Source organism: Hyla sarda, chromosome 2 (assembly GCF_029499605.1).
Source record: "Hyla sarda isolate aHylSar1 chromosome 2, aHylSar1.hap1, whole genome shotgun sequence".
NCBI lineage: Eukaryota > Metazoa > Chordata > Amphibia > Anura > Hylidae > Hyla > Hyla sarda.
Window position 1 is genome coordinate 318,701,031 of NC_079190.1, and position 27,216 is coordinate 318,728,246.

General features: G+C 42.0%; 1 protein-coding gene across 8 annotated transcripts in view; it reads left to right on the forward strand.

Moving 5' to 3' along the window:
• PRICKLE4 (prickle planar cell polarity protein 4) overlaps positions 1–27,216 on the forward strand; it is a 108,694-nt gene that overhangs the window by 39,383 nt on the left and 42,095 nt on the right. For 4 of the 8 annotated variants that reach the window (XM_056557766.1, XM_056557765.1, XM_056557758.1 and 1 more), the window contains exon 2: positions 26,190–26,343. In XM_056557766.1, the coding sequence (XP_056413741.1) occupies positions 26,239–26,343 (105 nt within the window). In that variant the 5' untranslated portion in view covers positions 26,190–26,238. Of the gene's footprint in view, positions 1–18,899; positions 19,124–22,427; positions 22,568–22,750; positions 22,770–26,189; positions 26,344–27,216 lie in introns of those variants that run through there. The other 4 variants (XM_056557760.1, XM_056557763.1, XM_056557762.1 and 1 more) reach the window with 4 other exon arrangements.

Genomic DNA, 27,216 nt, shown 5'->3' on the forward strand with positions numbered 1-27,216 from the left:
GCCCCTATGGAAGCCCCTATTTTGTGTTAGTGTAGTGTAGTGTTTTTAGGGTACAGTCACATGGGCGGGGGATTACAGAGAGTTTCCCGCTGCGAGTATGAGCTGCCGAGTTTGCAGCCATCAGCCATCACTGTAAGCCCCCTGCCCATGTGAATGTACCCTGTACATTCACAGGGGGGGACCTCCAGCTGTTGCAAAACTACAACTCCCAGCATGCACGGTCTATCAGTGCATGCTGGTAGTTATAGTTTTGCAACAGCTGGAGGCACAAGGGTTGGGAAACACTGAGTTAGGAAACAGACAATGTTTCCCAACCAGTGTGCCTCCAGTTGTTGCAAAACCACAACTCCCAGCATTCTCAGGCATGCTGGAAGTAGTAGTTCGGCAACAACTTTAGAGCCAGATGTTGCCGAACTACAACTCCCAGCATGCTTGGAGTTGTAGTTTTGCAACATCTGGAGGACTACAGTTTGCAGACCACTAATACAGTGGTTCCCAATCTGTGCCCTTCCAAATGTTGCAAAATTACAACTCCCAGTATGCCAAAACTGTCCAGGCATGCTGGGAGTTGTAGTTCTGCAACATCTGAAGGGCCAGATGTTACAGAACTACAACTCCCAGCATGCCTGGACAGTAAGGGCATGCTGAGGATGTGTAGTTTTGCAACATCTGGAAGAGCACAGTGGTCTCCAAACTGTGGACCTCCAGATGTTGCAAAACTGCATCTCCCAGCATGCCCAGACGCCAAAGGCTGTCTGGTCATGCTGGGAGTTGTAGTGTAAGGGGACCAGATGGAGCAGTCCAGATCACTTTACGGCGGTCTGGACTGCTGCAAAGGTTCCGCAACGCCGCCGAAGATCCACTCACCTGTCGCCACCGCCGCCGGGATCCGGGTCTTCAGGGAAGGGGTAAGTACCGGGGCCGGGCCCCAGCACTCCCCCGTCCCCCGCCGCATCCTCCGGTCTTCCTCCCGTTCTCTCCGGACTTCCAGGGGCCGGGCAGGGCGGGAGGAAGTAACCGCCCCCCCCCCTGCGATTGGTTGGTTAGCTAACCGAAGAATCGCAGGGGATAGGAGGAGGGGGCAAGCTTGCTTCCTCGCTCCTATACTTCAGCATGGTCCTGGCTGGCTGTGACAACCGGGATCATACAAAATTACCGGGCAGTCGGGTCCCAGAGACCCGATCAGCCCGGTATCGCCGCAGATCGCAGGGGCGATTTCCCTCGCGATTTGCGGCGATCGCCGATGTGGGGGGGCAGACATGGCCCCTCTCAGCGTTTGCCCTGGATGCCTGCTGAAGCATTTCAGCAGGCATCCGCTTCCGATCTCTGCCCGGCGCGCGGCAGGGACCGGAAAACGCCAGGGCATAAGTTTACGCCCTGGGTCCTTAAGTACCAGGGCGCCAGGGCGTAAAATTACGCCCTGGGTCCTGAACAAGTTAAGGCCAAAATGGGCTTGGTCCTTAATTTTATTTTTGGGTTTTAGTTTAATCCTCCTCGCATTTTAAAATCCATAACTATTACATTTCCATCAACAGACCCATATGAGGGCTTGTTTTTGCGCAACCAATTGTACTTTGTAATGACCCCTCTCATTTTACCATAAAATGTATAGCTAACCCCCAAAAAATTATCATTTGTGTTAGGATATTTAAATGAAAAATTTGGAGGGTTTCCTTTTCATACTGTACATTTTCCGGTAAAATAGACATGTTTTCTTTATTCTGTGGGTCAATACGATTAAAATTAGGGATCGACCGATATCGTTTTTTTAGGGCCGATACCGATAATCGGTGGAGGTTAGGGCCGATAGCCGATAACTTATACCGATATTCCGGTATAAGTTATCGGCTATTTATCCCCCCGCGACACCGCTGCAGATCATTGATGTAAAGCGGGCACTTTAAATCAATACACTGCAGTGGCTTTTGCGGTGCCATAGACCGCCGCCACCACCTGCTACTCTCCCCCTGCCTGTCCGGGGGTCCTGAGTCCTATCACCGCCACCCCGCACCGCTCCCCCCACCGCTGCTCCGCGCCCCATTGCCTCCCCCATCCCCGGTTTTATAATTACCTGGGCCCGGGGTCCACTCTACATGGCTCCGGTGGCGTCCTCCTGAGCTGTCACTGTGCCCACTGACCGTGACGTCACGTCGCACTCGTCATTGCGCACAGTGTAACGCAGGACGCAGCAGGAGTCAGAAGTAGCGTGGGCCCCGGGAATAGGTAATAATAAAACCGGGGATGGGGGAGGCCATGGGGCCGGGGCGGTGCGATGGGGTTGCGATGCGGCTCGGGGGGGCGGTCGCGGTTCGGTGCGGCGGGTTGGGGGGGCGGGCATTATCGGCTTACTGACAGGGTAATTGCCGATACCGATAATGCCCAAAATCGTGATTATCGGCCGATCCCTAATTAAAATGATACCCATGATTATATACTTTTCTATTATTGAACTGTTTTAAAAAAAATCTCAAACTTTTTTACAAAATCAGTGTGTTTAAAATATTTTGACCACCTATAACTTTTTCATTTTTCTATATACGGGGATGTTTGAGTGCTAATTTTTGGCATCATGATCTCTAGTTGTTCTAGTAGCACTAGTACATGTGACTATGTGATCACTTTTTATGAATTTTTTTTTGAATGTGAGGTGACCAGAAAGCAACAATTTTGGGCTTTTATTTTTTTACATCTACGTCATTCACCGTACGGGGTCATTAACATTATATTTAGATTGGACATTTATGCACGCGGCAATACCAAATATGTTCAATAATTATTTTTTTATGCTTTTTTTGAGTAAAATGGGGAAAACTGTGATTACAATTTTTATTGGGGGGAATTAAATAAAAATGTATAACTTTTTTTTTTAACCTATTATATATAGGGGACTATTTATAGCAATCATTGCTAATACTGTTCAGTGCTATGCATAGGCATAGCACTGATGAGTGTTATCAGCGATCTTCTGCTCTGCTGGAAGACATATCAGAGCAGAAGACCCCGGGAGAGCAGTGGAGGCAGGTGGGGTGACCTCCAGCCACCAACTTAGCGAACAGATCAGCCATTTCAATAGCTGCACTGTCGCAGATGCCGTGATCTGTATTGATCTGCGCGATCACTGATGTCCGCCATTACTGGCGGGTCTCTGGCGGCTGATAGCAGCCGGGACCTGCCATGCATGAAGTGAGCACTGCTCCGGTGCTCGCGGTAATGTACAGGACATAAATGTACGTCCTGGTGCGCTAAGTACCAAGCGCATCAGGACGTACATTTATGTCCATTGTCCTTAAGGGGTTAATACATATTTTTATGTCCACAATTGTGTTTTCAACAAAGATTTATATTGCTTTCTATTTTGTGTGCACCTTTTTGTTGGAGGTTTATATATCATTTTGGTGCACCTCAGGAACTGTGATCTTACAGTGGGGATCAAAAGTTTGGGCATCCCAGGTAAAAATGTGTATTAATGTGCATAAAGAAGCCAAGGAAAGATGGAAAAATCTCCAAATCTCACATTACAGATTAGACATTCTTATAATAGGTCAATAAAAGTTAGATTTTATTTCCATCATTTACACTTTCAAAATAACAGAAAACAAAAAAATGGCATCTGCAAAAGTTTGGGCACCCTGCAGAATTAATAGCATGCACTGCCCCCTTTGCAAAGCTGAGTACTGCCAGTGTCATGGATTGTTCTCAATCATCAACTGGGAAGACCAGGTGATGTCAATCTCAAAGGTTTTAAATGCCCAGACTCATCTGACCTTGCCCCAACAATCAGCACCATGGGTTCTTGTAAGCTTTTGTCTAGAAGTCTGAAACTGAAAATAGTTGACGCTCACAAACCTGGAGAAGGCTATAAGAAGATAGCAAAACGTTTTCAGATGTCAATATCCTCTGTTCCGAATGTAATTAAGAAATGGCAGTCATCAGGAACAGTGGAAGTTAAAGCAACATCTGGAAGACCAAGTAAAATATCAGACAGAACAGCTCACAGGATTGTGAGAAAAACTATTCAAAACCCACGTTTGACTGCACAATCCCTCCAGAATGATCTGGCAGACACTGGAGTTGTGGTACACTATTCCACTATAAAGAGATACTTGTAGAAATATGGTCTTCATGGAAGAGTCATCAAAAGAAAACCTCTTCTACGTCCTCACCACAAAAATCAGCGATTGATCTTTGCAAATGAACATATAGACAAGCCTGATACATTTTGGAAACAAGTTTTGTGGACCGATGAGGTTAAAATTGAACTTTTTGGCCGGAATGAGCAAAGGTACGTTTGGAGAAGAAGGGGAACAGAATTTAATGAAAAGAACCCCTGTCCAACTGTTAAGCATGGGGGTGGATCAATCATGCTTTGGGGTTGTATTGCAGCAAGTGGCACAGGGAACATCTCACAAGTAGAAGGAAAAATGGATTCAATAAAATTTCAGCAAATTTTAGATGCTAACTTGATGCCATCTGTGAAAAAGCGGAAGTTAAAGAGAGGATGACTTCTACAAATGGATAATGATCCCAAACCCACCTCGAAATCCACGGGGGAATTACATCAAGAGGGGTAAACTGAAGGTTTTGCCATGGCCTTCTTAATCTCCTGACCTCAACATAATTGAAAATCTATGGATAGACCTTAAAAGATTAGTGCGTGACAGAAAGCCCAGAAATCTCAAAGAACTGGAAGACTTTTGTAAGGAAGAATGGGCAAAGATACCTCAAACAAGAATTGAAAGACTCTTGGCTGGCTACAAAAAGCGTTTACAAGCTTCACAGCTTCACATACTTGCCAAAGGGGGCAGTACAAGATATTAACTCTGCAGGGTGCCCAAACTTTTGCAGATGCCATTTTTTTGTTCTCTGTTATTTTGAAAGTGTAAATGATGGAAATAAAATCTAACTTTTGTTGACATATAAGAATGTCTAATCTGTAATTTGATACCTTTTGGAGATTTTCCATCTTTCCTCTGCCTCTTTATGCACATTAATACAAATTTTTACCTGGGGTGCCCAAACTATTGATCCCCACTGTAATTTGTAGGTGATATGGACCTACAGAATAAAGATAATGTGTCATTGTTACTGAAAAGTGCACTGGTTAGAAATGCAACCCTCTAAAAGTTGCATGATGGCTTTTTATTTTTTTTATTTTGCCCCACCATACATTTTGGCTTCACTATACATTTTATGGTAAAATGAGTGATGTCATTACAAAGTACAATAAGTTCCTCAAACAACAAGCCCTATAGATGGAAAATTTATGAACAATTTAAGAGTTATGGATTTTAAAAGGAGTTATGGATTTTAAAAGGATTTCACTTTTTGCACTTTCGTTTTTAAAAATAATGACCCTTTCAATTTTACACCTAAAAATCCATATGATTTTGTAGTGAAATCAATCATTTTACCCAAAAATCTACAGCGAAACAGAAAAAAAATCATTGTGTGACAAAATTGAAGAAAAAAGGCCATTTTGTAAGTTTTGGGGCTTCCGTTTCTACGCAGTACATTTTTCTGTAAAAATTACACCTCATCTTTATTCTGTAGGTCCATACGATTAAAATGATACCCTACTTATATAGGTTTGATTTTGTCGTACTTCTGGAAAAAAATCATAACTACACGAAAATTGATACGTTTAAAATTGTCCTCTTCTGACCCTCATAACTTTTTTATTTTTCTGCATACTGTGATGTGAGGGCTGTGATCTAAAATTTTTATCGGTACATTTTTTGTTTTGATCGGACATTTGATCGCTTTTTATTTATTTTTTATGGTATAAAAAGTGACCGAAAATACGCAATTTTGGACTTTGGAATTTTTGTGCACGTACGCCATTGACAGTGCGGTTTAAAGGTGATTTTAGTATGTACCTGTACAGGTACAGTAATGGACATGCTTAGGAAGGATCTGCGCTTGTCTTGGGGCTAAATGGCTATGTCATGAGATTACCATAACACTGTGGCTAGCTTTTTGTGAACTTGTATTTCCTGTTTGACTTATTTAGTTTTTTTTACCACATGTCCAACAATTCCTTCTTCCTCCCTCCCACACATCAGCTACCCCACCCATTGAAACAAAAGGGTGCATTTAATCAGGGTGCCTACAGCTGTTGCATTAGTTGCAGATTGATCCCTCCACCCATTGAAGCAGACAGGCTCCCTGTCATCAGCTGACTAGTGAGTCAGGTCTCGGCTGCATTGCAACCTGGGAAAAATCTGAGACAACAGTCATTTTGTATGCTGGTAAAAATAAATATTGGAGTGAAAATCACAAAAGAATTGTGAGAAAACCATCACACACAGGTACAGACACTATATTGTGAACTACATTATCTTTACAGCCCCTGTAGCATAGTCAAATAAAAAAAATCCTGGAATACCCCTTTAAATCACATTTATTTATTTTTACTCTATATCACACTTTAAAAAAAAAATAAAAATGTTATGCAGTATTATAGCCCCCTCTAGGGGCTGTAACATTGCATATACTGATTGCAGGCACTGTTCAATGCATTGCCATAGGAATGCATTGATCATTGTTTTCTGCGCATGATTGCTCAAGCCTGGATTTTAGGCTTGGAGCAATCAAACCCCAATCAGACAGCCGGGAAGAAGGTAAGACACCTCCCGCTGTCCTCTCAGCTGTTCGAGGCGCTGTGATTTCACCGTGGCAGTCCCGAACAGCTCCGGTGAGCTAACCGGCAGTGTATTCTCCCATTTTAGATGCCGCGATCTAAGTCTAAAATGGGTTAATACCGGACATCAGCCCGATCGGCGATGTCCGGTATTAGCCGCGGGTCCTGGTTGCTGATAGCAACCAGGACCCCGCAGATATGAAGCGCTCTCAGCTTCAGAGTGCACTTCACAGATTGGGAGCCAGCCACAGGACTAAGTATACGTGTGGTCATTAAGGGGTTAAAGACGTCTAGGTTTCTTTTTCAATATCTGTATAATGATATCTGTATTATAGTAAAGACCCTCTGAAAAAATTTCTGTGGCCCCCAATACTAGTAACATAGCACTATTTGTGGTGTTGTTTGCTCTGCATTTGCACTTTATTAACCCATTGTGATTTTTTTACTTGTTTGCATTATTTTGCACCACTTATGTTTATTGATATTGTGCAGTGGATTGTATACTAATCAGACCAGTGTTTTTTATTCCATATTAGATGTCCTTTTTATAAAATGTGTTTAATTCAATAAAATGAATTCTTTAGTTATCATATATAATTCCATTCCAGTCTATTTTGGTGGTTTTAGAGTATTTGGATGCATTGTAGCATATTGTAACACTCAAGAGCTTGCCTCTTGTTTTGTTCTAGTTAGATATTAAAAGAAACCACCTATAGAAGACTGTCACTTAGTAAGAAAGGAGGATTTATGCTTGACCGAAACAGTCATTGGTTCAGAGAGATCTATCACTATTACAAGTTGTTCAGCTGAAGATTCATGTAATTGCCTGCTTCATTCTTGTTAATGGTTAGCAAGGCTCATGTGAACCTAGTTTTCATAGTACACCAACAGTCTATACTCCAGGTTTAAAATATACAGCCTTTTTTTTTTTTTGTTTAATCTCTCTTTATGAAATTTTCCAAGCAGTTACAAAGTTCAAAAAGGGACAATACTATTAATTATTCACGTTGGCAACACAAACATCTCAGGGAAGCCAATATACAATAGTCCATTCTTACCCCTTAAGGACTCATTTTGACCCATTTTGACTATAGTGACCTATGTCACTTTATGTATTTATAACTCTGAGGTGCTTTTACTTATCATACTGATTCCGAGAGTTTTTTTCGTGACTTATTCTACTTTATCTTCGTGGTAAATTTTCTTCAATACTTTGTGAAAAATTCCAAAATGTCATGATAATTTGGAAAATTTTGCATTTTTCTAACTTCAAAACTCTCTACTTGTAAGGAAAATGGATATTCCAAATAAATTATATATTGATTCACATATACAATATGTCTACTTTATGTCTGCATCATAAAGTTAACATGTTTTTTCTTTTTGAAGACATTAGAGGACTTCAAAGTATAGCAACAATTTCCCAAATTGTCCCAAAAAATTTAAAGTTTGAAGTGGATTTGAGGGGCCTTTCTGTAAGAAATCCCCCATACATGTCTAAACATAGATCCAATATTAAGAACAAATTCACACTTCATAGTGTGTCACGTCACTTCACTCATGTTCACAAAAGCGACATATCATCTCTTCGTTTAATTATTTTAGAATCTGTTTCACCCTCTAAACCTAATAGTTTCCAATATTTAATTAACCGCGAATCCTATTGGATATTTACTTTGTCTACTTTAATACCGCATGGTCTGAATGAGACCATAGAGAATGGTCGACGAAAAATTTTACGACCCTTCTCTATTTTCTCATTGATTATTTATATGTATAATTTTATATATTTTTATACATAATTTTTCATTTTTATTATTGTTTTTATATACTGTTTGTACAATTCATATATAATTGTAAATGCTGAGTTTGTCAGCTGGTTGAGAGGACTGTCTTTTTACTTTCCTTTCCTCCCCCCTCCATTCCCCACCCTTTCCTCATTCCTCCCACCTTTCCCCTGACGTGTCCTCTCACCATCCTGATTCATTCACCATCCACGTGTCTCTTGTTATGCCTGATGAAGCTGCAGATGCAGTGAAACGCGTTGCATGCTGGGAGAATAAACTACCCTTGCTTTTACCTACCTTTAATGTCCTGTGACCTGCACCTCTTAAAGCCGGCACCCCTGTTGAAGTCTATCTCTGTATTACTTCCCAGCCCAAGCCTCCAACCTATCCAGATCCATTTGTAACAGTGCCCTGTCCTCTATTGTGTTTAACGCTTTACAGAGTTAAGTATCATCTGCAAAGATTGCTACTTTACTATTCAACCCCTCTACAAGGTCATTAATGAATATATTAAATAGGACAGGACCCAATACTGACCCCTGTGATACTCCACTAGTTACAGTCACCCAATCAGAATAAGTATCATTAATAACCACCCTCTGTTTCCTATCACTGAGCCAGTTACTTACCCACTTATTTTATGCACCAACCGTTTACATAGTTAAAGGTTGAAAAAAGACCAGTCCATCAAGTTCAACCTATATTCCTAATGAGTCAATACTGAGTTGATCCAGAGGAAGGCAAAAAAAACCTCATACTAGAGGTAAAAATTCCTTCCTGACTCCAAATATGGCAGTCAGAATAAATCCCTGGACCAATGTTCTGTCCCTATAAATCTAGTATACATAACCAGCAATGTTATTAATCATCAAAAATGCATCCAGCCCCTTTTGAATTCATCCAGTTCCCCATGAGCACCTCCTCTGGCAGAGAGATCCATAGTCTCGCTGCTCTTACAGTAAAGAACCCCTGTCATTGCTGGTGGAACCGTATAAAATGCTTTGGAAAAATCCAGATATACGACATCCAGCGATTGCCCATGGTCCAGTCTGGAGCTCACCTCCTCAAAAAAGCTGATCAGGTTAGTTTGACAGGACCGATCCCTCATAAAGCCATGCTGATTATGGAGTCATACATTTATTTGTATCAAGATATTCCAAAATAGCATCTCTTAGAAAACCCTCAAACAATTTACATACAACAGAAGTTAAACTAAGAGGTCTATAATTCCCGGGGTCACTTTTTGACCCCTTTTTAAATATTGGCACCACATTTGCCATGCGCCAGTCCTGGGGAACAGTCCCTGTTACTATAGAAATAGACAGACAAGGAGAGCGCTCCTAGTGTGATAACGTAATGTAAAAGCAAAGATAAAAGACAAGAAAAACTTGCTCACCAAGTCTGGTTGTACTACGACCAAGTACAACTATGGTGAAGGCGTGAAATAACCCTGCAACGGGCGAAGAGCGGCAGCTGCTCCTGGGCACAAAGGCGAAGAAATTGAACGGATCCCTCCAGGGAGCAAACCAGGATAGAGGCAGCGCACAGGACTTCAAAGGTAAAATGGTTTATTTACCCGGCATGCAACGCGTTTCGCTGGATAACCAGCTTCATCAGGCATGTTGAGGGTGGAGATACATAGGGTATTTATACACAACAGTTAACCCGCACATTGCTGGAGTAAAAGCAATGGGCGGGGGCCCATAAAACACACATTTGAAAAATAGTAAAATACAAAAAAATATACATAAAAATAAATAAATAACAAAATTATATATATCAACAGGCCCAACTAGAGAAATTGGACATGTAAATACATAAGATATAAATTAAAATGTCAATAAATTTGCAATATATTTATAATATGTTATAATAATCGAAGGCAAGTCAAGTTACACAGCGTTCTCAATCATCTCATTTAAACCACCAGGGAAAAGGGAACCAAGTGAAAAAATCCAGAATGATTCTCTATTAATTAGTCTTTGGAAACGATTTTTTATAATAGATGGTATGACTTCAATGATTTTTAATTTAAGACAGTCAAAATTACCGGAGTGTATTTGACATATATGTCGTGAGACACTGTGCAGCATGAATTGTCTTCCCACATTAGAACGATGTTTATTCATGCGGGACCGCACTGTCTGAACAGTGCGGCCCACATACTGCAAACCGCAAATACAAGATAAAAGGTAAACCGCATAGCTGCTTTCGCAATCATGCGTTCCCTTAATCCGAAATACATTTTTCGAAATATTACAAATAAAATTATCACCTTTTTCTATCATGATGCAGCATTTACATCTCATTTTACCACAGGGGATGGTACCATTATCCTGTCCTACACGATTAGATATAACAAAACGATTATTCTTAAGACCGTCACTGGGGGCCACCAAATTACGTAGATTTTGTGATCTGCGAAATGTGACACCTGGGTGGTCGGGTAGTATATCTTTAAGTATCGGATCACCTTTTAATATATACCAATATTTATTAAATATTGTTTTTATCTTGGGTGCTGCGCAATTAAAGTTGGTAACGAAATTGTGACTATAATTCTTATTCGATTTTTTATTATTTTTGCAATCAATTTGGCATTTATCGATTGTGAGATTTATAATTTCTTTCTTAATATCATTCGCATTAGTTTTATCAATTATCAAATCCTCTTGTCGTTGTCCCTTAGCCTGATTAAAAGCTTTATTTAGAATCGATTTTGGATAGTTTTTTTCTCTAAAACGATTCTGTAGAATACGTGATTGTTCCAAAAAGTCAGAATTAGATGTACAATTTTTTCTGATACGTAAATATTGCCCATAGGGCACATTACGGATCCACTGGGGATAATGGGAACTATTAAAATCCAATAGACTATTTATATCTACTGGTTTAAAAAATGTTTTTGTTTTTATACGGCCGTCCGAATCCTTTCTGAGTTGAAGATCAAGAAAGTCAATAGAGGAAGAAGAGCAGTGAATGGTGAATTTTAAACCCCAGGTGTTGGAATTAAGAGTGTCAACAAAATCATGTGCTTGAGAGGAAGAGCCTGTCCAAATAATGAACAGGTCGTCAATATATCGCCTATAAAAGGCGACATACCGATTAAAAACAGGGGACTGTGTGATATGTGAGGACTCGAGTGATGGGGCGTTTCGAGTCCTCACATATCACACAGTCCCCTGTTTTTAATCGGTATGTCGCCTTTTATAGGCGATATATTGACGACCTGTTCATTATTTGGACAGGCTCTTCCTCTCAAGCACATGATTTTGTTGACACTCTTAATTCCAACACCTGGGGTTTAAAATTCACCATTCACTGCTCTTCTTCCTCTATTGACTTTCTTGATCTTCAACTCAGAAAGGATTCGGACGGCCGTATAAAAACAAAAACATTTTTTAAACCAGTAGATATAAATAGTCTATTGGATTTTAATAGTTCCCATTATCCCCAGTGGATCCGTAATGTGCCCTATGGGCAATATTTACGTATCAGAAAAAATTGTACATCTAATTCTGACTTTTTGGAACAATCACGTATTCTACAGAATCGTTTTAGAGAAAAAAACTATCCAAAATCGATTCTAAATAAAGCTTTTAATCAGGCTAAGGGACAACGACAAGAGGATTTGATAATTGATAAAACTAATGCGAATGATATTAAGAAAGAAATTATAAATCTCACAATCGATAAATGCCAAATTGATTGCAAAAATAATAAAAAATCGAATAAGAATTATAGTCACAATTTCGTTACCAACTTTAATTGCGCAGCACCCAAGATAAAAACAATATTTAATAAATATTGGTATATATTAAAAGGTGATCCGATACTTAAAGATATACTACCCGACCACCCAGGTGTCACATTTCGCAGATCACAAAATCTACGTAATTTGGTGGCCCCCAGTGACGGTCTTAAGAATAATCGTTTTGTTATATCTAATCGTGTAGGACAGGATAATGGTACCATCCCCTGTGGTAAAATGAGATGTAAATGCTGCATCATGATAGAAAAAGGTGATAATTTTATTTGTAATATTTCGAAAAATGTATTTCGGATTAAGGGAACGCATGATTGCGAAAGCAGCTATGCGGTTTACCTTTTATCTTGTATTTGCGGTTTGCAGTATGTGGGCCGCACTGTTCAGACAGTGCGGTCCCGCATGAATAAACATCGTTCTAATGTGGGAAGACAATTCATGCTGCACAGTGTCTCACGACATATATGTCAAATACACTCCGGTAATTTTGACTGTCTTAAATTAAAAATCATTGAAGTCATACCATCTATTATAAAAAATCGTTTCCAAAGACTAATTAATAGAGAATCATTCTGGATTTTTTCACTTGGTTCCCTTTTCCCTGGTGGTTTAAATGAGATGATTGAGAACGCTGTGTAACTTGACTTGCCTTCGATTATTATAACATATTATAAATATATTGCAAATTTATTGACATTTTAATTTATATCTTATGTATTTACATGTCCAATTTCTCTAGTTGGGCCTGTTGATATATATAATTTTGTTATTTATTTATTTTTATGTATATTTTTTTGTATTTTACTATTTTTCAAATGTGTGTTTTATGGGCCCCCGCCCATTGCTTTTACTCCAGCAATGTGCGGGTTAACTGTTGTGTATAAATACCCTATGTATCTCCACCCTCAACATGCCTGATGAAGCTGGTTATCCAGCGAAACGCGTTGCATGCCGGGTAAATAAACCATTTTACCTTTGAAGTCCTGTGCGCTGCCTCTATCCTGGTTTGCTCCCTGGAGGGATCCGTTCAATTTCTGTTACTATAGAGTCCATGAATATTAAAAATAGAGGTCATTCTATTACACTACTTAATTCCTTTAGAACACTGGGGTGGAGGGGGGTAAGGAGAGAGTCCCCTGTAAAACATGGTTGTGCATATCGGTGAGGAACTCTGATTGTGAGGCTATTGTAGATTGGAGCTGGGCAATGTAAGCCCTGGTAGAATCGTGGGCTTCTACCAAGTTCTCAACCCTGTCAGAAACATGCTGCAAGTCTTGGCGGATGAAGGCAATTTCAGTATGGCAGGCGTCCTTAACTTCAGCACTTAAGGAGCGAAAGTCCTCTTTGGAAGGAATTTGGGATAAAAGCTAGCTGAAGTCGAAGGGCGGTGATGTGGGGGCTGGGAGCCCAGAGCACTCCTAGGCACCCCTGGGGGGGACCCGAAGCCAGACGCTGTCATCATAGGTGCCTTTAAGGGTACAGGGCCAGAGGAGCCCACAGGCTGCAGGGCAGAGGGCAAACTCTTGGGAGGCTTGGGTCCAGGAGCAGGGAGCACACAGACAAGTGGAGAGGCCCAGGACGGTCCAGGGACAGGGGAGGATGGGGTTGAGAGGACCAGACCTGTGGGGCAGGCAGCAGGCTCTGAGGAGAGATGAGGGAGTCCAGGGCCACAGGGGATACTGGCAGTCCCAGTGTGGAGGGGGGTAAGGAGAGAGTCCCCTGTACAGCGGCGGCACAGGAGCAGTGCAGAGTGGCCGCAGGTCCTCTATGAGGGAGGCACAGAGGTGCTAGAGGTATGAGAGGAGGGCCAGAGGAAGCTCCAGTGAGGGCTGCAGTAGTGGAGGGCTGTGGCGCCTGAGGGACTCCGTCCCGTACCTTGCATAGAGTGCGGTCCTGTACGGCCTCCAGGGCATACGCCGGGCCCTCCTGGGACACCTTCTGCGGTGGCTGCTCCACTTCTAGTTCCTGGAAGTCACTGGAGCTCCAAGGAAGCAGGCGCTGGGGACTCTGGAGGACACAGGAGGATCCGGCAGCAGTGAGGCGGCAGTGAGGGACTCCTGGTGATCTTCAGGGGGCTCAACACGGGAGCGGAGCCCAGCAGCAGGACCCAAGATGGCAGGCAGGCCAGGAGGACCGGGTGCAGGAGCAGGCTGCAGGTAATTCTTAATGCTGCCCGATGCCGACAACAGGTCCAAGGCAGCAACAGGTCCAAGGTCTCTTAGTGACTTGCGGGAGGGCTTCCCCATAGAGCAAGCGGAGGTCAATAGATTAAAAAAGGGTGGCAGAGGGCCTAGTGGTGTCGGAGCTCTAGCACAGAGTGGCCATCATCCACGGAGCCACGCCCCCCTCCTCTCCTGTGACCCCATTTTGGAAACTACATCCCTCACAGAATGTAATAAGGGGTGCGGTGAGCATTTACACCTCACTGGGGTCACATGTGGGGGGGGGGGGGCATTGTTCTGGCACTATGGGGGCTTTGTAAACACACATGGCTTTCAATTCCGGACAAATTTTCTCTCTAAAATCCCAATGATGCGCCTTCTCTTCTGAGCATTGAAGTGCACCCGCAGAGCACTTTACATCCACATAGGGGGTTTGTTCTCACTCAGAAGAAATGGAGTTACAAATTGTGGGGGGCTTTTTTTCCCGATCTTTAAAAATTTAGAGTAGCACCAGCATTTTAGGGAATTTAGAAATTTTTTTTCTTCATTTTCCCATCGTACTTTAATGAAAATTCGTCAAACACCTGTGGGGTGTTAAGGCTCACTATACCCCTTGTTACGTTCCGTGAAGGGTGTTGTTTCCAAAATAGTGTCACACGTGGGTATTTATTTTTGCGTTTATGTCAGAACCGCTGTTAAATCAGCCACCCCTGTGCAAATCACCAATTTAGGCCTCAAATGTACATAGTGCGCACTCACTCCTGAGCATTGTTGTGCTTTCCCGGTCAAAGCCCGTCATTTACTCTTTGGAAGTCGGGGAGGTTTTTTGCTCACAGAGGGTTTGGAATATGCTTCAGTAGTTATTTAAACCTCCGTGTGACATACCAGTGCCATGATTAAGAGCACTAGCTCGAAACGCGTCAGCGTTTCACTCGTTTTTAGGAGTGACATGTCACTTGCCACCTCGGTGGCTACCAGTTTTTAACATGTTCTAATTAAACATTAAGTTTTACTACATTTTTCCTGGGAGCTGGATTCAACCTTTTCTTTCTACCTTCCATTACCACGAGGAGAGGCGGCTCCTTCATGCGTGCTTCCAGCACCCATGCTGCGGTGTCCACATATGAATAGAACTGTGGTGAGCTGATCTCTTTTTTCTTCCCCTGTTTCTGTACCTAATAGAATTATCTACATTATATCAAAAGTTTTTGTTGGCGACAGGTACACTTTAATACAGAATAGGGCAAGAGAGAGACACTTTGTTACAGAAACCCTTTAACCTCTTAAGGACACAGGGCGTACCTGTACTCCCTATGCCCGCTCCCTTTCTATAACGGGCCCGACCTCTAACACCGGTCGGGACCCGTGGATAATAGTGGACTTCACCGATCGCTATTGACCATTTCGCGTCTAAAATTACAAAAAAGCACTCCCAGCAGTTCAGTCGGGCTGATGAAATTGCGGAGTCCCGATCAGCTAGGACGCACGAGGAGGGTCCCTTACCTGCTTCCTTGGCATCTGATCGTTGAATGACTTCTCCTTGCCGGAGATCCAAGCTGAAGCAGTCAAGCGATGATAACACTGATCTATGCTATGGCATGGCATTGATCAGTGTAAGAGATCAGTGTAATGCATGTTATAGTCCCCTATGACATTGCAAAAAAAAGGGGAGGAAGGGGGAAAAAAAAGTTAATAAAGATGATTTAACCCCTCCCCTAATAAAAGTTTGAATCACCCCCCTTTTTCCATAAAAAAAAAAAATAACAGTGTAAATAAACATGTGGTATTGTCCAAAATAGTGTATTTTTGGTCACTTTTATACCATAAAAAAATGAATAAAAGGCACAAATGAGCCCTCATACATCCCCTATGCAGAAAAATAAAAAAAAGTTATATGGGTTAGAAGATGAGAATTTTAAACGTATAAATTTTTGTGCATGTAGTTATGATTTTTTCCAGAAATACAACAAAATCAAACCTATATAAGTAGTGTATTATTTTAATCATATGGACCTACAGAATAAAGAGAGTGTGTCATTTTTACTGAAAAATTTTCTGCGTAGAAACGGAAGCCCCCAAAAGTTACAAAATTGAGTTTTTTCTTCAATTTTGTCGCACAATGATTTTTTTGGGGGGGGTTTGGCTGTAGATTTTTGGGTAACATGATTGATATCATTACAAAGTAGAATTGGTGGCGCAAAAAATAAGCCATCATATGGATTTTTAGGGGCAATATTGAAAGGGTTATGATTTTTAAAATGTAAGGAGGAAAAAACGAAAATGAAACCGGAAAAATGCTCAGTCCTTAAGGGGTTAAATCAATAATGGCCCAAAGCATCAGTATTTGCTGTTTATGTGTTGGATTTTCACAGTGTTCAGTATATGAACCTACATAGCATACAAAGCAGAAAAAAACTAAACAAAAAGGTTATTCAGGGAGGGAAAAGCACTGACAAAGGCTGTTACTGGTTGAGGCTACTAGTAATGGCTGGTTCCTTTATCAATGTGTGTCGCAGCATACTGACTGTCTAGCACCATGGTATACCATTATTTCTATTTCATGAAACTTTGCAGGTGGCACTGCATAACTCTATAGGGGGATGTGTTTTGACTGTTCCATAGCTCATTGTAGAGTGATATAAACTAAGCTTTTCAGAACAAATTCCATGGCTGTATTCTTGATATTATGCACCTGTTAACTATAGGTGTGCCTGAAGTGCCCTAAACCAATAGTGAGAGAAGTGTCTACATTGGCTGTGTAATGTGTGTGTACATTTCTGATATACAGTCCAGGTTTTGTCTGGAATTGTTTGTCTACCCTAGGATATCAGCAAGACAGGATTTGTGAGGCATCCTGAGTCAGGAAGGGAGTGTGCGCTGTCAGCAGAGCATTTGAAAAGACACCCAGCAGGGAGAGTGGGTGAATGGGAAGAGGTGTATAGGACTGTATGCTGTCATACAGAGAGCTAATTCTGTAATAGGAGGTGTGGTATTTAAGATCAAAGTAAACGAATGACAGATTAGTAATTTAGACTTTAGTCTATATATAATGTGTATTTTATTGCATTTGAACAAACCTTGTATTGTGCTCAAATATGTGTAATAGAAATAAGTTTATATGTAATGGAAAGTGTTTAAAAAGTGCAATTAGAAAAAAGTTTAAAAAATATGTTGTGTGCCTAGAAGCACATGTTTTAAGTTCTAAAAAAATATTCAATAAAAAGCACAATAGAAATTTATTGCATGCCTGCAGATTTTTGCCACATATTTCTCTGCCTTTTGCTTCAGTGTTAGACATGGATTAGCCTAATTTAATGTGACTGATCTGCATCCTGGCTACCAAACACATTTTTCACTCAGAATAATTGACATATCACTTATCAACTTGGATTTAAACCCAAATTGAATGAATTGTGTAACAAAGGGAGGCTCCTCCCTTTGTTTGACATGTGAGTGCTGATTTCTTTTTCCCATGCATCCATGAGTATATAAATGTTACATTTGCCTGGTATCCTTGCCATGATTAAGGGCTACTTTTGAGCCTGAAACTCGTCGGTGTTTATCACTCTGTGACATGTTGCTTTTGTTTTTAATCTAGCTCATTAAAGTTTGAAGATTTTAGTCTTTTTTCTGGGAGCTGGATTTTCACCTTTTTTGCTGCTTTGATAAATCTCCCCCTAAGTTATCAGGGTGAGAATAGTAAATCTGGCCCAATTGGAGAGATTTATCAAGCTTTTACCATCATTTTGTGGCTGGAAAAAGGCAAAATTTGTGCAAATGTTTTGATCTTGTGCAATTTTTTTGCGCCTTTTTCAAATAGATGCTTTTGGAAAAACTGGCTGTGGGTTACAGGGCTGTACAGTTGCCCATGCAATCCCAGTGGGATTTATCAATGTTGTCTGTGAGAAGCATTTTTTTATGTCTTTTTTTTTTGCGTTATTTTTGACTGCAATGCACCTTATTTACCAAAAGGGCGCATGGACTTGATAAATATTGCATCTTTTTTTCATTACCTTAGAATGCACTGGAAGCCTCCAAAAGCAGTTTGTCTTATGAAACATTACACTAAGCTAGGAGAGAGTTATTTAGCCAATTTTGACCTGAGGACAAATAATGGTGTTGCACAAGCCAAAAATCATACTGCTAATTTTCTATTTTAACAAGACACCACAATCTAAAGTAACCAGACATAGCAATTTTTAATTGTCAAAGGGTTAAATAATTTAACCACGCTGTGCTATTTACAGAACATAAAAAGAGAAATGCAGACTTGAAATGACTTAAAAATACAAACCCTTTTTTTTTAACACAATTTTACACAATTCTAACAGCTTCGGGCAGGTGGAGATATTAAAGAAAAACAGTTCAACAGCAAAAAGGCAGAATTGTACATTAGAAAGAAATTAGATTTGGTACATTAAATTAGTTAAATGGGCACTGGCACCAACTTTTTTTTTTTTTTTATATGTTGTAGCACTTATTTATGTAATACAACATATCTCTAATATATATCAATTATTTATTTTTTGTTTAAAATTTTACAGTTGAAAACCGGCCACTAGGGGTCTCCCTCCTAGTGGCCGGCTGCAGCCTGACTTGACGTCACGACTGCCTGCCATTGGCCACTCATCTATGCCGACAGGAGCGCAGCATAGATGGCGTGAGGGCGGAAGTCAGCGCCCGGCAGGCATCAGTGACATCGCGCCTGCTGGGGAAGTCGTCTCCTGGCAGAGCTACAGCCGGCAGCAGAAGAAAAGACATTTCTAAGGTAGAAAAACATTTTTAAAAGGCAGGGAGGGGGTTAGGGATAGATTAGCAATAGGTAAGGACAGAATTTTTTTTTTTAAAGATGGTGGGAGCTACTCTTTAAATAATTTAACCCCTTAAGGAGCCAGCCAATTTTCACAGTAGGACCCGGCCATTTTTTGCACATCTGACCACTGTCACTTTAAACATTAATAACTCTGGGATACTTTTACCTTTAATTCTGATTCCGAGATAGTTTTTTCGTGACATATTCTACTTTATGTTAGTGGTAAAATTTTGTCGATACTTGCATCATTTCTTGGTGAACAATTCCAAAATTTGATGAAAAAATAGAAAATTTTGCATATTTTTTTTTACTTTGAAGCTCTCTGCTTATAAGGAAAATGAATATTCCAAATAAATGATATATTGATTCACATATACAATATGTCTACTTTATGTTTCCATCATAAATTTTACATGTTATTACTTTTGGAAGACATCAGAGGGCTTCAAAGTATAGCAGCAATTTTCCAATTTTTCTCAAAATTTCCAAAATCTACATTTTTCAGGGACCAGTTCTGATTTGAAGTGGATTTGAAGGGTCTTCATATTAGAAATACCCCATAAATGACCCCATTATAAAAACTGCACCCCTCAAAGTATTAAAAATTACATTCAAAAGGTTTTTTAACCCTTTAGGTGTTTCACAGGAATAGAAGCAAATTGAAGGAGAAAATTCCCAAAAATTTTTAACTGGCATGTTCTTGTAGACCAAGTTTTTTTTTTACAAGGGGCAAAAGGAGAGAAATCTTCCTAAAATGTGTAACCCAATTTCTCTCGAGTAAGAAAATACCTCATATGTGTATGTCAAGTGTTTGGCGGGCGCAGTAGATGGAGCGACAGTAGGATTTTGGAGAGTGAGATTTTCTGAAATTGTTTTTGGGGGGCATGTCACATTTAGGAAGCCCCTATGGTACCAGAACAGCAAAAAAAAAAACAACAACACATGGCATACTATTTTGGAAACTACACCCCTCAAGGCATGTAACAAGGGGTCCAGTGAGCCTTAACACCCCACAGGTGTTTGACGACTTTTTGTTAAAGTTGGATGTGTAAATTATTTTTTTTGCCACTAAAATGCTGGTTTTCCCTCACATTTAAAATTTTTACAAGGGATAATAGGAGAAAATGCCCCCCAAAATTTGTAAGCCCATCTCTTCTGAGCATGGAAATACCCCATGTGTGGACGTCAAGTGCTCTGCTGGTGAACTACAATGCTCAGAAGAGAAGGAGTCACATTTGGCTTTTGAAAAGCAAATTTTGCTGAAATGGTTTTTGGGGTGCACGTCACATTTAAGAAGCCCCTATGGTGCCAGAACAGCAAAAAAAAAAAACACACGGCATACTATTTTGGAAACTGCATCCCTCAAGGCACATAACAAGGGGTCCAGTCACAGGTGTTTGACGACTTGTTTGGAATGGAAGTCAGGGGCCATGTGCGTTTACAAAGTCCCCTGTGCTGCCAGAGCAGAATTTAAGAAGAGGTGCATTGAGTATTTACACCCCACTGGCGTTTGACAGATCTTTGGAACAGTGGGCTGTTCAAATGGAAAATTACATTTTTCACTTTCCAAAAATCTTTCAGACACCTGTGGGGGCGTAAATGCTCACTGTACCCCTTATTACATTACGTGAGGGGTGTAGTTTCAAAAATGGAGTTACATGTGGAGGGGTTCATGGTTCTGGAACTATGGAGGCTTTGTAAACACACGTGACCTTCAATTCTGGACAAATTTAGCACTTTACATCCACATATGGGGTATGTTCTTACTAGAAATGGGGTTACACATTTTGGGGGGCTTTTTTCCTATTTTCCCTTGTGAAAATGAAAAATTTAGGGTAACACCAGCATTTTAGGGAAAATTATTATTATTTTTTTTCATTTTCCCATCCAACTTTGAAGAATTTTCATTAAACACCTGTGGGTTGTTAAGGCTCACTATACCCCTTGTTACATTCCGTGAGGGGTGTAGTTTCCAAAATGGGGTCACATGCGGGTAGTTCTTTTTTTGCGTTTATGTCAGAACCGCTGTAAAATCAGCCACCCCTGTGCAAATCACCAATTTTGGCCTCAAATGTACATAGTGCAATCTCACTCCTGAGCCTTGTTGTGTATAAGCAGAGCATTTTACGCCCACGTATGGGGGAATTTCCGTACTCAAGAGAAATTGCGTTACAGATTTTAGGGGGCTTTTTTTTCCCTTTTAATGCTTGTGAAAATAAAAAGTATGGGGCAACACCAGCATGTTAGTGTAATTTTTTTTATTTTTTTACACTTACAGGCTGGTGTAGCCCCCAACTTTTCCTTTTCATAAGGGGTAAAAGGAGAAAAAAAATTGTTGCGCAATTTCTTCCGAGTATGGAAATACCCCATATGTGATCCTAAACTGTTCCTTGAAAAGCAACAGGGCTCCGAAGTGAGAGAGCACCATGCGCATTTGAGGACTAAATTAGGGATTGCATAGGCGTGGACATAGGGGTATTTTACGCCAGTGATTCCCAAACAGGGTGCCTCCAGCTGTTGCTAAACTCCCAGTATGCCTGGACAGTCAGTGGCTGTCCGGAAATGCTGGGAGTTGTTGTTTTGCAACAGCTGGAGGCTCCGTTTTGGAAACACTGCCATATAATACGTTTTTCATTTTTATTGGAGGGACAGTGTAAGGGGGTATATGTAGTGTTTTTAGGGTACAATCGCACTGGCGGAGGTTTACAGTGAGTTTCCCGCTAGGAGTTTGCGCTGAGGCGAAAAATTTGCCGCAGCTCAAACTTAAAGCAGGAAACTTACTGTACATTCACATGGGGGGGCAAACCTCCAGCTGTTTCAAAACTACAACTCCCAGCATGTACTGACAGACCGTGCATGCTGGGAGTTGTACTTTTGCAACAGCTGGAGGCACACTGGTTGGAAAACCTTCAGTTAGGTTCTGTTACGTAACTCAGTATTTTCTAACCGGTGTACCTCCAACTGTTGCAAAACTACAACTCCCAGCATGTACTGATCACCGAAGGGCATGCTGGGAGACATAGTTATGCAACAGCTGGAGGTACACAACTACAACTCCCAGCATGCCGAGACAGCTGTTTGCTGTTTGTGCATGCTGGGGTTTGCAGTTTTGCAACATCTGGAGGGCTACAGTTTAGAGACCACTGCACAGTGATTCCAAACTGTGGCCATCCGGATGTTGCAAAACTACAAATCCACGAACACAGAAAAAGCAATCGGCACAAGTGTCGCCAAGCTCCAATAATCAATCGTTATTCAGCAGTAGAGGAGATGTGGATAAAGCCAAGTACGGACCTGTAAGCAGCGTGGATCCCGCCGGCGTGGTGCTCAGTCCCAGGAACGTGCAGCAGTGCAATCAAGATAACCATGAAGGAGAGGATGGCACACATCAGATAGGCGGTAAAACAACCCAAAAAGGCTCCCCTCGTCTAATTAATCATGTTTGGGATACACATAATGGTGACCCAAAATGCCTGAGTTTTTTCGGCATAGAACGAGTAAGAGCAGTTGAAGGGATAGAAAGAAGAAAATATCTACTGCAGCGGGTGGCTAGGTGGATCCTCCGTACCAATGCGGAAGGGGAACTAGGCATGAATGACAGGTTAGATTTAAGTTTATTCATCTAAACGTACTCTTTTGTATACATTTTATGATCTTACTACTCCTTGTATCAGTTACATGTAGCAATAATAGTTTACTATTAAGATTATGTGTTTTTAACTTGTTTTTAATCACTGTCTTTGTAAACGCCTCACCTCACCTACGTCATGGGCTTGTGAGGATATATCCGCCCTGACAGGTGAGGTAGGAGTGGTCTGATGAAACGCCGTGTAGGTGTGAAATGGCTCTAACCTCCTGCTGGCGAACGAGCTTTTAACCTGCACGTTGTGACACTTCGCTCCGAATAAAGGATAATTGTTTCACCGCCTATCTGATGTGTGCCGTCCTCTCCTTCATGGTTAGCAAAACTACAAATCCCAGCATGCCCAGACAGCAAACTGCTGTGTGGGCATGCTGGGAGTTGTAGTTTTTCAACATCTGGAGGGCCACAGTTTAGAGATCACTGTGCAGTGGTCTCTAAACTGTAGACCTCCAGCTGTTGCAAAACTACAAATCCCAGTATGCCCAAACAGCTGTCTGGGCATGCTGGGAGTTGTAGTTTTGCAACATCTGGAGGGCTACAGTTTAGAGACCACTGTATAGTGGACTCAAACTGTAGCCCTCCAGATGTTGCTAGGCAACTCACCGCCTTCCGTAGGATCCAGGGAGCCAGCTGCACGACATCGCTGCCCGCAGCCTCTGCCAATGGGTAAGTGGACTTCGGCGTCGGTCCCTGTCGGTTTCGACTGTTCTGCCCCGCCTATTGTGGGTGGGCAGAACGGGGAAACCGAAAGTTAACCCCCCCGCCACCGATCTGCTATTGGTCGTCATGTCTATACGACCAATAGCCGGGATAGAGGGGTGGCACCCCTGTCACCTCGCTCCTATCCCTTCTGGGGGATCGTGGGTGTCTTGGACAACCCTGATACCCTTTATTTTTCGGGTCACCATAGACCCGTATGACCCGGAATCGGCGAAAATTGTTGGTGTGAATTCACCGGCTATTTGTGGCGATCGCCGACATGGGGGGGGGGGGGGGGTTTCTAATGACCCCCCTGGGCATTTGCGCGGGTCGCCTGCTGATCGCCCGGCGCGTGGCGGGGACCGAAATTCCCACGGACGTACAGGTACGTCTTGGGTCCTTAAGTACCAGGGTGTCAGGAAGTACCCTGGTACTTAAGGACCTAAGACGTACCTGTACGTCCGTGGGAATTTCGGTCCCCGCCACGCGCCGGGCGATCAGCAGGCGACCCGCGCAAATGCCCAGGGGGGTCATTAGACCCCCCCATGTCGGCGATCGCCACAAATAGCCTGGGTCCTTAACAGGTTAAAAAGGCCTCTGAAAAATGAAAGAAGCCATCTGATTGGTTGCTATGGAAGTCTGGTCAACTTTTTCTCTGCACAAGTTTTGATAAATTTCCCCCTATATGCCTACACACAGTAACACACTCACAGTAATATATATATATATATATATATATATATACACACACACATACATACATACATACACACACACACACCACGAAGAAAAAAGAAAAAGCAGCACAACCTTAAACTGCAAATAAATGCTGGGTGCAGGCAGGAGCAGACCCCAAATGACATCCAAATATAAAGAACCCAGCAGCACACCATGGACGGTGAAAAAGCAATGTGGTTTATTCACCCAGTGTCTTGCGCGTTTTGGCTGCCCAATTGCAACCTTTCTCAATCTTGAGAAAAGTTGCAATTGGGCAGCTGAAACGTTGCAAGACACTTGGTGAATAAACCACGTTGCTTTTTTCACCATCCATGGTGTGCTGCAGGATATATATATATATATATATATATATATTATACAAACACACACACGCACAGCTATATACAGTGGACATGTTACTCAGGTCCCCCCTTAGCCTATACTTACCTATTCCCTGTAGCTTCTCTGTAGTATTGGCATCTTCTCTCTCCTTAGTTCAGTGAGGCAGTGGGGGAGGGGAAGAGCATAGAGATCGTGCAGATTATGGGGATCTCACTGATGTCTTCCAAGAAAACCCCTGTACTACCAGGCTTCAGGGAAAAATCCTGCAGCTATTAAGGACAATAAACAGCCTGGGGGGTTAGGGTAGAGCCTGGGACAGCACAGTCTATAGGTGTTGGGCCCTGCCTAAAGCTGAACTGTGTAAATCTCTTCCTACTCCAAGCAGGAGATTCGGGGCACTGAACATTCTATCCAGGGCACAGTCCCCAAAAGTCTAGTGATGCCCCTGGTCCCAGTGGTTGGACCTCATGCCACTAGCTACTTATCCCGATATCCTGTGGATAGGGGATAAGTTTTCTTTCGCTGCCCAGTGGGACTGGACAATGGTCTAAGGCCAGATCCACATCTTTGGCAGCTCCTTATGGGGCCCTTCACTGCAGACTCTTTTCAGGGCTGGTAAACAGAGCTGGCTGACACCAATGGAACCTTTCAAAACAAAAACCAAATGAAAAGAAGTGCCTAAAACCATAATTAATTTCTATCTCACTTAATCTCCAATACAAAAATAAGTTTAAAAGCTTGTATTGGTAATCACTTTCTATATGGTGGTTTTTAAATTTTATAAATATTCAGGTTTTAGGCACTTTTCTTTTCTTTTTTGTTTACTATTTAGTGTTCAAGAAGTCTACTTAATAGGGGCATCGGATATGCTGTACATTATCCAGTAACCTATGTCATTTTGCTGGAAAACAACCAAACAAAAAAATACCGCAATGGAGGCCCTGAATGGAGCGGCCAAAGCAGATGTGAACATACACTAATGTGTAGGGGGGCTATCAACTCTCTCCCAACTAAAATCTAATATTTAAAATATATTTATTATATATTTAATTAAAGGTGGTCATGTGACCAAATTAAGTACTTAAAGGACAAGTATCATGAAAAAAAAACATAGGTCCGAGCAGTGGGGCCCCCCGCGATCTCCTGTTTATAGCCCAGGCTCTCCTTCACAGCAGCGTGTCACGACCCCCACACGAAGCGAGGGTCGCCACGTCCCCTTTATATAGCTCTATGGGAGAGCCATTCGGCAATCTTCGGCTCTCCCATAGAACTATATAGAGGCGCCGCTTTGGACGGGGCCGCTGTGAAGGAGAGTCGGGGCTCTAAACAGAAGATCGCAGGGGGATAAGGGGATCATTTTTTTTTCATGATACTGACTGCTGAAATTGCCATACACCATATACAATTGAGATTTTGCTTTAAATGCTAATAACGAATTGCTATTTGATGTAACTTTCAGCCTACTGATCATGTGGAGGACTAGGAAGCAATGAGTACCTGTGCTTACTAATGCAGATAGGATGATGTTTCAGATTAGAATACTTAGAAGCTTGGGGCATTTGTGCCTGATCACTGAATGGAAGGTTTGTCTTGTAATATCAATATGTTCTTGCTTCACAGGTTTGTGGATGTTGTCCCTTTCTGGGTATAAGCATCCTTGTCTACCCAAATGGCACCAGAAAATCCAGACCAGAGTGCTACATCACCAGCAACTACTGTCTCCTCTTCTGACAGTGATTCAGGCTGTGCATTGGAAGAGTATCTTGATCTCAAGGTGAGAAACAGTTAGGCTAGGTTCAGACTACGGAATATCCAGACGGAAAATTTCTGTCTACAGATTCCGAGTGCGTAAAGGGTGCTATGATTCAGTTGGTGCTAGGACCGCGCAGACATTGCAGTCCCCAATAGACTGAAATGTGTTCCACAAGTATTTCCGCCAGAAGAATAAGCAAGCCCATTCTTCAGACGGAAATTTGAAAGCAAATTTTCTGTTCACAAATTCCGCTTCAAAAATCCGAAGTGTGAGTTGGTGAACGGAAAATCCATTCGCTAGCATAATACATTTTAGTAAGCAGAATTTCTGTGAGTGATCAGTGGTGGCAGCAGGTGGCAGAAGAGGACGGCTATGCGGCTCGCTGGATCCTACGGAAGCCGGTGAGTTGCCTAGCAACATCTGGTGGGCTACAGTGTGAGACCACTATACAATGGTCTCTAAACTGTAGCCCTTCAGATGTTGCAAAATTACAGCACCCAGCATGCCCAGACAGCTGTATGGGCATGCTGGGATTTATAGTTTTGCAACAGCTGGAGGGCTGCAGTTTGGAGATCACTTTGCAGTGATCGTTAAACTATGGCCCTCTAGATCTTGCAAAACTACAACTCCTAGCATGCCCACACAGCTGTCTAGGCATGCTGGGATTTGTAGTTGTGCAACATCCGGAGGGCCACAGAGATCACAGTGCAGTGGTCTCTAAACTGTATGCATGTCTTGGCATGCTGGGAGTTGTAGTTGCGTACCTCCAGTTGTTGCATAACTACATCTCCCAGCATGTACTGACAGACCGTGCATGCTGGGAGTTGTAGTTTTGCAACAGCTGGAGGCACATTGGTTGGAAAACCTTCAGTTAGGTTCTGTTACCTATTATCA